General features: G+C 37.8%; 1 protein-coding gene across 6 annotated transcripts in view; it reads right to left on the bottom strand.

Annotated features, from left to right (window-relative positions):
• The window catches only part of PRUNE2 (prune homolog 2 with BCH domain), a 144,457-nt gene that overhangs the window by 19,398 nt on the left and 109,807 nt on the right, over positions 1-15,252 (bottom strand). For all 6 annotated transcript variants that reach the window (XM_037373799.1, XM_037373801.1, XM_037373800.1 and 3 more), the window contains 3 exons: positions 6,736-6,815; positions 5,644-5,847; positions 67-240 (listed from right to left, as the gene is read on the bottom strand). In XM_037373799.1, the coding sequence (XP_037229696.1) occupies positions 67-240; positions 5,644-5,847; positions 6,736-6,815 (458 nt within the window). The remainder of the gene's footprint in view (positions 1-66; positions 241-5,643; positions 5,848-6,735; positions 6,816-15,252) is intronic.

The following is a 15,252-nucleotide window of genomic DNA, read 5'->3' as shown; positions in this document are numbered from 1 at the left end:
TAATCATGCCCAATAAAGCATGGGGTTTTTTTTACAATCTAAAAAATGCATTCAGGGTTTTCCTACCTCCATGTGAAATGACCTTTTTGTAAGGTTCAATGACTTTCATATCAATTCTTTGTTCTTGCTCTCCAATAACCACTGTTCTCCATAACCTGTTGTCCTCTCGCTCCTCTTCAGCGGTGTACTCTGGAATTGATTCAGACTCCTGTGATGCTTCCTTAGTAGCAGTCTGCTCTTCTGAAAAATAAAATTGTATATATTGCATCTTCCTGTAAAAGCTCTAAATATTTTTTCCTGTTACTTTTGAAATGGATGACTGAAACCAACTGGATTTTGACAGCACTGATATAAATAAGAGCAGAATTTAATCATCTAACAGTTAGTAAATGAGAACTTCTCATTTTTTACAATGAAATTTAAATTTTTTCAACATTATGACCATAAAAAGAACAGTAGGCAGAATACCACCAAAGGGGTTTTGCATCCAGTTACTAAAGCTGATTAGTTGCTCACCAGAAGTACCACACTGTAGGATTTTTAAAATCTTTGTGCTGCAGGTATGAGAACTATATTAAAAAGCAAAACATGGAATTAAAGTGAACACAGATGCTTTTTGTCTAGAGAGGAATTACCACAGAACTACATCTTATCAACTTTCTCCCAGTTTGTCTCCAATCTCTTCACATCTGGCACCAGCAAATATGAAGAACAGACATCTTCCTCTGCTTCAGTCATGAGATAATGCTGACCTCATATAAGCACAGTATTCACCTCCCCCAAGGCCTTTAGGTTGAGGTTAAATACCAGTTCCCTCCCAGACATTAAGTGCAGAGCAGCCAGGCAATCTGGCTATTCATACCAGCACCCGTTAGGGAACAGGTACACGTAGTCCACAGACACAATGATCACAATAAATAAACTGTACAGCTGACAAGAGGCTATGAAGTCTCATAGCCCAGCCTCTCTGCTGGATGCTCTTAGTTTCAGAAAAGCTGTGAAGTAATTAAAAAAAAATATGTTTCCATCGCACACTGATGCCACGGCTCTTAACAAATTCAACTGCATTCCAGTTTTTCAAACTTAATGGCTGGTTAGAGAGAAAGTGACATGAAAAGTGATTCTGTCCACAGCTGGAATTATTTCATTTCCTCGTTCAGTTAGCGTTACAACATACTGATTTTCCCTGGGGGGCTGGGGGGGGTGGGGTGTGCGCAGCAGGAAGAAATCCCTCTTTTGTGCTATTATTCTTACTGAAGCACCTTTGCCATATGGCTGTGAGCATATTAGTATATCTTCATAGTAAAGATTCCATACATTTTATGCACTATACATGTTTGAAGTAAACAAAATCAACTTTTTTAAAGTAGTATTCTGTCTCTGCAGTCATAACTAAGAGCAGAATTCAATCATAGAAGTCAGTGAGGTAATAGTAAACAAATACATAGTGAGATACAAAATGACATGTGTGTACATAGAAAGCTAATCAGACATCTTATTTGAAAATGCCAGAGATCTGAGAGTTAAACTAATTGACAAGAAGTAGTAAAGAACACAATGTTTCATAAAAGTCCTCAAACCTTGCTATACTGGTTTATCTTTGCATGCCTCTCTGATTAATGCTGCTTCTTGAACTACTCACACAAATGGAAGTACATGAGCCTTAAAACACACCAGTTTATCATAAGAATTAAATCAATTATCTTTATGAAATCCAGAATAAGACAGTACACTGTGTAGATACCACATATAGCTACACACACTGAACCTACAGGTATATACACATACATGTACTGACTTAATTTGTAAAACTGATTTCTGCATTAAAACCTATCAATAATTTTACTAACTGTTAGGAATATCAAGTTCCTCAAAACACACAAAAAAGCTCTGAACTTTAAAAAAATATATATTAGGTTGAGCACACATTTATTGTTATAGAAGAGCTAATTAAGTCTGAATTTCTGCTGCCACCTGTCTTATATTTTCTGTCCCTAATACAATGTATTATTAAGAAATAATATTGGCTGAAGGTCCCCTCTCTGAGGCAGATTCTCCCATGTGCAGAAAAGCTTAGTCTATCACCAATTTCCTTGCAAGATTCCAGCAGGCAGGAACTGGGTAAAGAAAGTAGTGATACTTCATCTCCTGCCACGCTGCCTAGCTAGCCAATGAGTTAAAACCTTATTCAAGTCAAACTCTGTTGATAATGGAAACAGGAATGGAAGATACACACATGTATATAAAACATAACTACATAAGTCTTTTTTCCTTAGGAAGAGCAAATAAAGGGAGTTTGAGGAGATCTAAGGTCAGGAAGAAGAACAGACTGCAAAAGGTTATATTTTTTCAAGCGTACTATTTCAAATCAGTTCAACAGTTGCTGCTCAGTAAATTATATATTGTGGACCTGAAGTATGTATTCATGCATTCTCAGGGTACAATGCTCACTACATTTAATAATATACTTAACATTCAGTTCTAAAATACCACATATTCCATGACACTGGAAATAAGCTTACAAAATGCATAACTCTGCTCCCTCCAAACCTAGATATCTTAATGCAATTTTGTATGATATTTTCTAAAGGTACCATGGGAAACAATATGAAAACTATATGCATGCAGTCAAGCTATGCAAACTTTGAGAGGTCACCACAAAGTGGTCCATTACTTTAAGGATGATCCCCATGGGATGCTATTACGCAGCTCAGGTGCTCTCAGAGTAGACAGAAGGGATTATCAGAACAGCCTAGGGAACTGCCTAGTCAGCTGGTTCCTCAGAGGGTAGAATGAGCATGGCTGAGGGGAAATGCCAGTATTAGCAGGTAGAACAACTTTAGTGAAAAGAGGCTGTGGGCTAGGTAACTGGCAGACTAATGCTGAAATTGTATTTGGGTTTTGATATCTTTTTTGGTGGTGAAACTGCAAATGATGAAAAGTAACTAAAAGAGAGCCTGATAAAACTTACAATGCTGAAATTGGCCAAATGAATTATTTTGACATAGAAATGGTATTAGATCATTTCTTCCTGAAAAAGTGGCTATGCTTTACTGCTTAGAGCAGGGGTCCTCAAACTTTTTAACCAGGGGGCTGGTGCATGGATGCAGTGGCAGGCAGCCATCTGCGGCTGCTTGGTTCCCCCCCCAACCCCCAGCAGGGGCGGGGGGGGTGCAGGGGGGTTCTGTAAATACCGGGGGCCGGACTGAGGACCCTGGGGGGCCGTATCTGGCCCGCGGGCCGTAGTTTGAGGTCCCCTGGCCTAGAGTATTCATTTTGCAGAGAAAGAGGCACCAGTGTGAAATTCAGAAAGGAAATAAACAGCTGCAGACAAAATAATAAACACTCTTACTTTACAAATAACCCTGCTTTGGGGAAGACCTTCATCTATACGCCCGTATGGTTTTCAGAAGTGCAATTTTTATGTCAACTTGTGGTCTGACCTCTGGAGGAAGGAGATACTGTCGGTTAGATTCTGTCTGTGTTGTAAAAGCCTCGTTGCAGCCTACTAGTTTGTTTGTGCTGCAACATCAACTAATATAATAATCATAAAAAGCTCATTTCTAAAAAAGTTCTGAAAGAGAATGTTTAAACATAAAGTATTAGTGACAAAAGTCTTCCTGTGAAACCGATGATGAACCAACCCTAAACAAGTCAGGTGCTAATTTAAGACAAGTACTTCAGTATTTCTGCTCTCATTTTCTTGCACGTTGCAGTTGTGATGATTCTTCATCATTTTAAGCAAATGGGTTTCAGTATTTCTTGTATTACAGAGCTATCAGTTTACCAATGATGAGGTGGACCCCTGAATCATGACAACAGTCTTGCCTTCTTTCCTCAGTTGCCTTTCACAGTACAAATGGACTGTCACCAGTCTGAGCATGACAAGCTAAAAATCACTGTTCTCTACAGTCTCAACAGCTACATGCTCTCAGGAATTCCTTCCCTGGGTTTGGCACCAGTTAGAAACACTGATCTGTGTGAGATCGTGAGTGCTGGTAACAGCAAAGTGCATAGTGGTTAACAGTAGAGTGACAGAAACACAAACGTAACAAAGGCTATTTACGATGCAATTAAACCATTCTGCCCTAGTTCTGTGACTACTCTTAGCTATGATTCATGTAATATACACAGCCACTAATTTTATTGCTGGCTTATTGTGATAAAATGATTTTTTTTTTTCCTTTTCTACCCTCTGTTCCTGGCTCATCTAAGTGGAGGGCATTTTGCCAATTAAGTATGTAAAAAAAAAAATCAAATGACACAACTGCAAAAACATCACCAAAACCACAGGCACCTTGAGTCCTTCACCTTGAGGAGCTTGGGGAAGCTTGTGCAGTTTTAGCAATTGAATGAATTATCACATTTAGAAAGCAGCAAAAAAAAGCTTAAGAGGAATGCTTGACAGAAATACAACTGCCACCAAAATCACTGGAGTTTAATGTATTTACTGTAGGGCTTAAATGCAAGTTCCACTCTGTTCCACTGTAGACAGATTTTTGCTCACACAGTGGTTACACAACAGTCTAAAACCGCAAGTGCACACTGCTCTAGTGTAAGCATGTGTGTGTTAGTTTTAAGCTTTGCTACAAAACATTCTAACCATCAAACAACACACCACTCTACTCTGCACCTATCCATAAGGCAATCTGCTTTCTAGTAAGAAGTGACATTAAAGACACTCATGCATGATTGAGTACACAGTGATGCCTCTTTGGCGGTATCACTTAAGCTGATGCAACTGTTCCTGTATGCTCAAAAGCGCATACAATTTTTAAATCATAGTGACCTCACTAGCAACAGAGAATTTAAATGCAAGGGGAAAATGCAGTTTAAATTGATGCATTTTAAAAGTTTCTGTTGTAAATTGTAAAACAGTCACACTCATTTTCCCCTCAATTATCTCATGATCTTTATGTATTTACATTAGTGAGTAAAGTTCTCACATGGCTCTTAAGGTACTAGCAAGGAGTAAGTGTTAGCATGTTATTCCATACACCGTGAGGGTAAGTAAATTGAGTAAGACAGTGTAAAACTTTTTACACCATGTGAAAGAAAATCATTAATATGCGAAGGAAGAGCGAAGTATCCATTGCACACTTCAGGGTGTATCTATACAACTGGCCCTGCTGAGAAAGCATATTTACATCAGTGAAATGAGGAATTCTGTTGTTCCATCACCCAGGCTAGCTTTATCATGCCACACTGATGTAACTGTAATCCAGAGCTGGACAGACCTGCATGAAGGTGCAGTTAGCTATAGTGCTCTCTACAACAAGCAACTGCTTTCCATTAGCTTTAGCGTTCTCTACAACAAGCAACTGCTTTCCCCTTCTTGATTACTTTTTTCAGACAAGTCCCATGGTACTGGACAATGACAGGACTTTGAATTTGATTCTCTCTAGGTAGCTATTCTTATTTTATTTGATCAGCTGTACCATGTCTTTCTGTACTCCACATTAGTAGAAATGTATTAGTTCACACAGGGGAAGAAAGGTTAAGAAAAAGCAGACAGTAAAAATATTGGGATGCTTAGCATTAACTCACATGCTTAAACTGTATTCATAGTCTGACAGACATGAGACTGATCATGTAAGCAGTAAAGAAACAGATGAACTCTACGTTTATAATCTACAACATTACCTTGCCCAGTGTATTCAAAAGAGTCTGCTTCATCAGGCGTGTCAAGGTCATCTACATTGATGTCAATTTCATCTGGTGTATCCAAATTATCATCAGAGAGAAAAACAGACCCGTCACTGTGGTCCAAAGAGAGATTGATATTTGGAGCAGCGAGCTTTATCCTTCTGGGACGGGAACGATTAAGATCAAGAGAATTGGGAGGTTCTGGAGAAAAAAAAAAAAAAAGAGGAAAAAACTTTATCTCCTCATCTCCCAGATACTTAAGAATCATACTCAAACACACTGGGACAGATCAATTTTAGTAACATCAAGCAGTTTAAGATTACCCAACATAAACCACAAGTATCAACATTAATGTTTAAAGAAATCAACATCAACAGGAATGGTAGATTTAGCTGGGAGCTCTTCAATAACAAGAAACCCAGATTCACTTTTTTGCCATCAAACAAGAATCGAGCCTTGGACATGCTCTGACCCACAATATTTAAGAATTTAAAGAGCAATATATAAAATGAGTTACGAACCAAGATGTTGCTGGATCCTGGAAAAACTCGTATGAATGAAAATCCCCTGTAAATACTTGTTTTCTTATGCACTTGGTGCTATTTGAATGGTGCCAATTTGCAAGGAGCTGTGTCTACAACAGCTTATTCAATACAGGGACGGGAAAAAAAAAACAACTCTGAGTTTCTTAATCAGTCTTAAATAAAAGAAGTCTTCAACAGGCAAAAGCTAGGCATGGCTTTGCCCCTTGCCACTGCATTGTGTAGCACATTTCAAGCTGTTCTGTCTGAAGTACTCTAACGCTAATTTAGTTCACTTAGATAGTAGTCAAGTATGAGATAAATAACAGACACTATTTAAACTTCATGAGGACTAAATGAGTGATGACAACAATGTACAAGAGAAAATGGCACACTACAATTATCCTTTCTCAAGTGAAGAAGAAAATAAACTAAATAAAGCGAACTTAGCACTCTTCTTATTAATGCTGAACGGATTTGTACCAACACGGAAACATCCTTCTCACTGCATAATTAAATGCCAAGGGGAAAAAGTATAATTAAGAAAATGAGTAACAGCTTTTCTCACCAGGTCTCATCTCTGCAGAACTGGGGCTTAGTATATCCTCAGCAAGTGGGCTGTCCATTCCTACATACTCTTGTGCCAACCTGAGAGGTAAAAGACAAAGCAAAATCTTGAAGAGATGCACGGGTTGACCTTGCTATCAATGCAGCTAATGTGATCTCACAGGGAACTGAAATCTTCCTCAACATAACCAGTTCAAAGGTCTGATCACAAATTTATGTGAGAAAGGAACACAGCTGTTGTAATTCTACTGTGCCATTCTTACCACTTATTTATGCCACATCTGTAGAGCCTTTGGAAACTATAGGTCACACAGTCACTTTTACTTGGATCACGACGTAGCACTGAATAACAACAGGCTGGAAAACAGCAATGTTTCTCATTTTATACAAATTAAGCTGGTCTTTAGTCATCTGGCAAAATAGACACGTCATTGCAGGGGGCTTCAGCTACTCTGCAAACTACATAGTTTAAGAGTTCCGTAATGTTATTTTCATTGCTGCACATACAGCTACTGTATAGCAAACTTATAGATCATGAGTGGGTTTTTTCATTCTTCTGATATTATTTCTGCTTTAGAGCAATTCTGACCCAAATCAGTCATTTTGTAATAATGAAACAGCTGACGTCCTGCATTGAAAGAGTACAAAAAGCGCAAGAGTGAGATCCAAAACCATGTTACAGATTTTTCAGGTAAAATGTTGCAAAATACCCTACCTAGACTATTTTTAGGCAGATATACAAAATTACATTTAACATACCTACATAAGACAAGTAAAAGGCATGAAATGGTGAAAATAACAAAGGTCATTGAGCATTTAAAGCAAATTAACTTGAACTGTTCTCATGTCTATTTACTAATGAAGCATTTTACAAAATGCTTGCTGGGAGGATGGTTCAGCTGCAGATAGGAAACATTTTACATTTTCAGGACACTCTTGACACCTTCCAAAGTATTTGCACTAAAATATGCATGTGTTACCCCAAAAATGCTTCATTTATTTTATCAAAATAATTATAAATTTTTTTTAATATTCCTGTTCTGATTTTTCTTACCCCCCACAAAAGCTGAAGAACAGAAAATTTTTATGGCTTTGATTAACAAAGTGGTGATGAGATCATAGAAGGCCCTTTTCCCTGCCACAGCATGAGCTAGCTCTGTTCTGAATGATTCAGCTAAATGTGCCTGAATAAGATTGGCTTGTTGCTCCTCCAGTCTCTTCCTACTCTCACCTTCCCCATAAGGGCTACCCTCATTATTTTACTGTGTGCTGAGAAAAGACTCCTCTGGCCAATCATTGCATCAGAGTATGAGTATAGCTTTTGTGACTTCTTGTTAATTTCGTATCCCTTTACATATAATCTCTACAGGTAGACCTGCCTGAAGCAAGCCAAAAGCTTCACTGTGCTTGAAGTTGCAAAAGATCTTTACCTCAAGCCCCATACCATCAGATTCCCAGAATTCTTAATACAGACAGGCAAACTAGTCTACTCCTGCTTCTCCAGTGAAGCCACAGAGAATACAGACAATATAAAGCTAGGGTCAAACATGTTTGTGCTGCTCAAGTCAGGAAAAGGCCTTGCATCTCAATAAAAACAGACACGTGCTAATCTTGCTAATTATACTAGATTAATCCCCACATACCGTAGAGTAAATCCTTCACAAATACATATTAACTACTTAATGATTTCTACAAAGCACACCAATTCTGGTATATATTTAAATAGTGTCAAATAAAGCTTGAAATATTCTTTCTCTTTGGAGACACAATAGAAGAGTAAAGAAATTTGGTCAAAGTATCCTGCTCATGAATAAAACTAATGGCACAAATTGTCTGTAATGTACCATTTAATTTTTTTCTGTTCTCTAGCGTCATCTCTGTTCAGAAGCTGTATAGAAAACTGATACACAGAATACTACCGCAATTTACTTAATAAGTCAAAGACTCTAGTGGCTTATTTACATTTTCTTTGGTGTCTGTTCAATTCATGGTAAAGTATGTGTAATAAAGTTAATTTATTAATCTGAATTTAGCAGAGACAAATCTGAATTCTAACAAAGCACTGTATCAGCCAAATAAGGTAAGAAATTGTAGTAGTGAATACAGTGTGGGGAAAGGATGAAAACTTCTAATCCATTTTAAATTCAGGTAAGATTTTATTTGGGGCTTTATTAACCTTTCCAAATGCAAAACTACAGAAAGTTCTCAGGTTAAAGTGGCTCTAATCAGATGATGACAGGTGTTCAAGGGCGTATAGTTTGGCTGGACAGAACACGGTTTTGATACTAACATAAACCATTCACTTATAAAATCTCTTACAGCCTTATCACACAAAATGGCATCAATTACTTACTCAACAAGCTTCAGAAATCACTGCAGGAAGTTATCTGAAAGGAAATGCTCTTCTTTCAAGTTGTGTCAAGAGTAAACTATAGGAGGACAGTGAATTTTAAGACTTTCTGTATTAAAAAGACAGTATTCTCTGCAGCAAGACTGTAAAAACCAGCAGAAAGAAGATCATCATCTCCTCTGTATAAGAGCGTAACAGAGTTTTGTATACTCTACGCCTACAGAAACAGTGACATTTATCATCTGAAAAAAAAGCAATTTTTCACAAGTAATTGATTCAGAAATTTTAGAGTTGCCTACAATTTTTGTTATGCCTAGGACAGAATTATCCAGAGTCATGATACCTCTAGGATTGCCTTGACTGCTTTTCCCCCTGTGGCATCTTTATCTTTGGTTTTTTTTTTTAAATGCATATGTACTTGGAGCTGGCATTGCTGCCTTCTCTAGAATCTCATGCTTTCATGACATAGATTTGAAATGTTTTTCTCCTTTCAGTAGGACCATTAGAGCTGTGTTATACCAGAATTTTGTATCACAGTTGTGTTTACAAGAATGGTACATTTCTAGGGGACTGAAAGACAAATGTGCTTCATTTCCTTTTGTTTGAATTTCTGGTGAAATACAGCTACTGCTACAGGCAATATACTCAAAAAATACCCCTCCCTTAGGGATTACAAGAAAACAGCATCAGAATTTTTCTGAGAATCTCTACCTTTATTTTGATGGCAGTGTTCTTAATGTCAATAAAGCATACTGTTCATATTGCAATATTCAGTTTAGGAAGCAAGAGTCTGTGGTCCTGAAAGATCTGGGACAGAGCAGGCAGTTATGAATCAGCTCAAGCCCAGTTCACAAAAGCATTGCTAACGCAAGGTTATCCATTGTACTGTCAACACATAAAAGATGGTATCACCTTTTGGAATTTTTTTAGCCAAGATTAGATTTCTTTTTTTTTAACTTCTATAACTTCTCTTTTTAATTGTGTCAGGTTCTCATTTACTGTCAAATAAACAGCCAACAGGCTTTTCAGGGAAGAGAGTCTAACTCTGGAGTTAAGTCATATTTTTCCAGATCCCTTAAGCTTCACCCAAACACATTAAAGATTCCTTGCCAGACATACCTACTTTGTTCAGTTAAAGTTCATATTTTTTAAAAGCTATAGTTAATATTTTTCCAGTCATCTATTAATAGGCAATACAGGCATCTTTCAAATCTGATGGGTTTAGAAAGACAATCACAGAGCACGGCTTCTGTGACATTGTACCTCAACATACGGCTCCAGACTCCTCATCAGTGTGAGAATGAGGGAGTTTTCTACAGACATAGCTCCACATTTTCTGACGAATTTTGAGAGCATGCTATGCCAAGCAGCTCAGCACCTTGCAGAGGTATTTTTGGCTGTGCACAAGCTCTCAAGAGATCTCAGCAGGAACACTAGTAAAGGAAGATGGACTCCAGAACTTAAGCAACTGAATTAAGCAATTTCCTGCTCTTCCTTTCCCACGGACTACTTCACACACTTCCAGAATTCTGGCTTACAAAATTCCTTGCCTTACATGCTGGTGCAACTGATGCCATGGACGATGTGGCCAAAAGTATTAGAAAAAGAAAACAACTTTTTTTTCCTCCCCTTTTAATGAATGCTCCTTATTGAAGAAGTAAATTAACTTACTTTAGAAAGCTCCATTCTAATCAGGTATGATTTACTGGAATAAAAGAAATATCTTTCACTCAAAACAGAGGTCAAAGTCAAACTTTTTGTGTCGTAAATGACTTCTTTTATGTGGTACACAGAGCAGTCATTTAAGGATCAGCTGCACTGGGAATCAAGTTACTGCATATTTGCTTTGATAATTCAGGTTTACATACTTGTTCAGAAGTAGCTAAAAAAACCAGTTTCTCCAAGGTAGATCAGAGACAGATACTGAACTCTTATAAAAGAGGAGAGAGTGGAGGCTGAAATCCTTTCCTTGCTCTTCTTGACTCAGACATACTTACAGCTCAATGAATTAATAATCTTAGTGCCCTCTCAAATCAGTGTTTCTCAGAATGAAAGTTATCCTTCCTGACTTTTCTAGGTACAGCAGCATTCTGCTATTTTGGCAAGAGCAGCTCTAAATATTCACAGCAATATGTCATTATCCCTATGGGCTGTGCTGCCTCACCCTTGTGTCATATCTGACATATCACCAGTTTCCCAAGCTGCTCTGCAGCTATTTATAAAGAAGTTAATTTCTTTAGTCTAAAGTAAATAATCTCTCCAATGGGTTGCTCTGAATGAACACCTATAACCTGCAAAAGAGAGTAACATTAACCCAACAGTGCCAGTCACTTTCTAAAGTGAATCCCTCCAACCCATCAGAACTTGCTCACTAGCCAGACTCTGAATTGTACACTTTCCAGGCTTCTGTACTCACCAACACAAAAGCTTTATCTGCACTGGATCCCACAACTGCCACTTTTCCCAGCTAAGTAAATCACATTTCTTCCATGCTGTTCCCTCTATGCACAGATACACTTTTACACTTAATTTTTCACAAGATGTTGAAGGTTTTTATAAAGTTTCAAAGCATCATTAGTAAAAGGAATGACATGGATAAAATCACCTCAGCTCATCCTAATACATGCTTGTTTTGGAAACTAAATGGGAGGAGAGGAGAAGAACTACAATGAAAAGGTTATTCAAAGACTAGACATCTGGCTTTTTTCATATTCTCAAATTCCACATGTTACGCAGGTACACTCTGGTCTTGGATGAAATGAAAGTCCTGCTTATAGCCCACTGTCTCACTGTTTTGCAGTGCAAAAGTGAGCTGTTTTGAGGAAGAACACATGAACCGTCAAATTCTAGATACAAAATCAAGGTAAGGGAACTTCAGTTCCTCCTTGAATCACTTTTGCAGAACACAGGCAGCACAGAGCGCTCTTCCTTTGAACCCTTTCCATCCCTGCCCCATAACACTGCCTTTATGCAAGGGGAGACCAGGAAAGGAGAAGTGAGAACTTGATGGATTGGACATGACAGTACTGTATTTTCCTTGAAAGGTATGAAAAAACCCTTGGTGTATATCCAGTAATACCTGTCCACTGACCTTCAGTGTAGCTGCATCTGAAAGTGCCCTTAGGACTAAGCAGGGTTAAGTGTTTTGCTAGGTCAACACCAGAGTACCCAGAACCTTCTGTAAGCCCATCCCTGGCCTTTTCGCTGCCAGAGGCAACCTACTGATGGCTCTCACACCACTTTGATTACTCCACGTAGAGACTGTCTAACGTTTTGGACAAAATGAGAATGCTGCTCTTTCATACTCAGAAGCAACAAAAAGCCTCTAAAGTGGAGTCTAAAGCAAATCTTCAAGCACTCCACAAATCAGAATTTACATCAAGGAAGAGTTGACACAAAGTGTTTTCTTAATTGCTATATTCCGCTTTAGTTTACAATTCCATGCTTCAGAAATGTATACAAATTTAAAGGCAAAATATCTCACCAAATAGCTGACTTATAAGGGGTGTTTTGCTATCATTCATCTCTGTAGGTACTCCAACATTCACCTCACCTGATACAAAAGAATAGCAAAACCCATTCTGTTATCATGATTAAACACTTGACATATTATTCCATTTTTAGAACAGAAACTGTTTTGCATTTATATCCAAATAAAACATCTTTCCCTTTCATTCATGTGTTATATATGTGTGCTCTGAGCTTGTGGCTTGTATTTCTGTTCAGATGCTACAACAGTATGTTCTGCCTACTTTCTGAAATCATTACTCTTTTTTTTGGAGGGTTTAGAAAAGACAGAATATAGTCATTCTGTCCTTTGTTTTAAATAGAGGATGGTTCTTCTGGTTATAGATGCAACTCCATAAACTATAACTGAGATGTGTTATTTCAGAGACCTTTAATGCTAATGGATTAATTACAAAGCCTAATTTAATGTGCATGTATTTGCGTTTTGATGTTTATCATCCATGTAAGATGGGTAGAAATGTTCTGCAAGCAAAGTCAGAAAACTGATGGACAGACTTCAGTATCAACTGTGTCTATAGTCAAAAGGAGATGCTATAGGAAATAAAGTGTTAGTATAAAGTTGAAATAAAACCTAACAAAATATGGGCTTTACTATGAAGAACATTTGATGAAAACACACAGAAAGAAACAGAGAGAGAAGCCAAGAACATTGATCCCCAAAACCCCAACTGGATTCTGCACTAAAAGAAGTCGTCCATTAGCAAATGCACACACTAAAAACAACCCCCAAAATTATTTCCTAGAACTAGTCTTTTGCTACAAAATTTCCAGACAATAAATAAAAATTTCTCCAGTTACCTATTCAGAGATAAAGGAGACTGCAATGTGAATTTTTTTGGTTCAGCAGAAGTAATGATCCCTAAACTGTAGCAGAGTATGCAACAAATCAAAGTGACATACACTGTGCAGGATTCAGTGAATATTAGTCAGAGACTATGCTTCAACTACATCCACAAGCCAAGTAAATAAGCATATTGGAAGGAATCCACTCCAGGGTATCTGAGACTGGAAAGAAGTCCTTGCTTTTACTTACAGCTGTGTAAAATAATCATAATGTATACAGGTGACTTGTAAAAATGGATTAGTTTTATAGCCTCCTGAAAGGTCTATTTAGCAACCATATGGTAGTATACTAAATTAACTGTGCTTCTTTTGCTATTTATTTGGTAGCTCTTAATCACAAATTAGTTCAGGAAAAAAGTCTATAGACCAATCACTGGAATTTATGCATAGCATGAGACATTCAATCCCACCTCTAGATGGAAACCAAAAAAACCCTCCCCAAAAACCTGTATGTGGTGCTTTGTTCGACCCAAAAGCTTTATTAATTAACCAAACATCTGTGCACATGTTAATGAATTGCTGCATACTGCTGTGCAGTAGACAAATACATGATGATATTCCTATTCTACAGAAAAACATGCCACTTTGACAGTCATGAAATAATCCATTGCTAAAATTTAGTAAAAGTCCTAACTTCCTAGTTTTTCCACATTTCACTGTTCAGATTTAAAGCTTCTTCTACTGATTATACAGTTACTTGTTTTCCATTTGCTGATTTTTTTACTCCATATTCAGCATCAAAGTTGGATGAAAAAGTTAGGCATGTCTGTAAAAGGTAATATTCTTTCTGTAGGAAAATCCTGTATTCTAGCCAGATCTAAATTATTTGCGTTTCAGTATGTTAACAGAAAACATGTTAAAACTCTCACTATGGATCACTGGTTAGTTTTTTAACCATTCTTTATGAGAATGTTTCCTAGTCTCCAATTCTCCAATCAAATTTGGTGTTTAGTATCTGTTAAGCTAGCCATCATTTTCCTTGTTCCTCTTCTTAAATCTATACTATAAGCCTAAATTTTATCCATGTAGCCACTCATTTTAGTAGGCTCTCCTGTCTGCTCTTACCAGTTTAAGACTGTTAAAATATAAAAGCTGCTATTCTTAAGCACAGGCTGCTGGCTTTCACTGCTGCTACGCAGTCACAGGCAGCCTGTCCTGACTCCCTGCCAGCTCCCTTCCTGTGTCCCAGCACAAGAGAAGTAGGCAAAGCCAGGGAAGGATGCAGAGAGCCATGGAAGGACAAATCTAAGTAAATAAAATGAGTGTTACTGGGATTTGCTAGGCTATTTCAGCAACCTTACGCATATGTCCATGGATGAGGAAGGCTTACGGAAGGAATCCAGGGCTCCAGGCTTTGATTTTCTGTGACTTCCAGCCATATGAGATAAAGGCGTCTCAATATAGAATGAGGGAAATTGGATTTAAGTCCCAAATCTAGATGTCTTCTTGCAATGGGGTTTTAGGAATGCAAGCCAGGCTGATCCTGCCTGCAGCAGATTCCAGAGTCCCCAGAAGTCTCTTCTTAGGGGGTTATTACCAGCAGGTCATAGGATGCGACAGTAAAGAGAGTGCAACCCCATAACAACTATTTAATACCTTATCTTGTCCTTTTTCTGCATCTTCAAACATTATTAACTGTGCATGATTCAAACACCACCCTAGCCACAGGACAACCAGTCCCTTCTGGTACTTTTCAGAGCTGTTAATCACCAGAGTATTTGGCATTTCCAAACATTTTTTGGTACACCAGACCTTGGAAAACAGTTTTATGAGTTAAAGACAAGGAATAAATTGACT

The sequence above is a fragment of the Falco rusticolus genome, chromosome Z (genome assembly GCF_015220075.1).
Source record: "Falco rusticolus isolate bFalRus1 chromosome Z, bFalRus1.pri, whole genome shotgun sequence".
Lineage (NCBI taxonomy): Eukaryota > Metazoa > Chordata > Aves > Falconiformes > Falconidae > Falco > Falco rusticolus.
The sequence above is the reverse complement of the archived record's forward strand: the minus strand, read 5'-3'. Positions and strand labels throughout refer to the sequence as shown.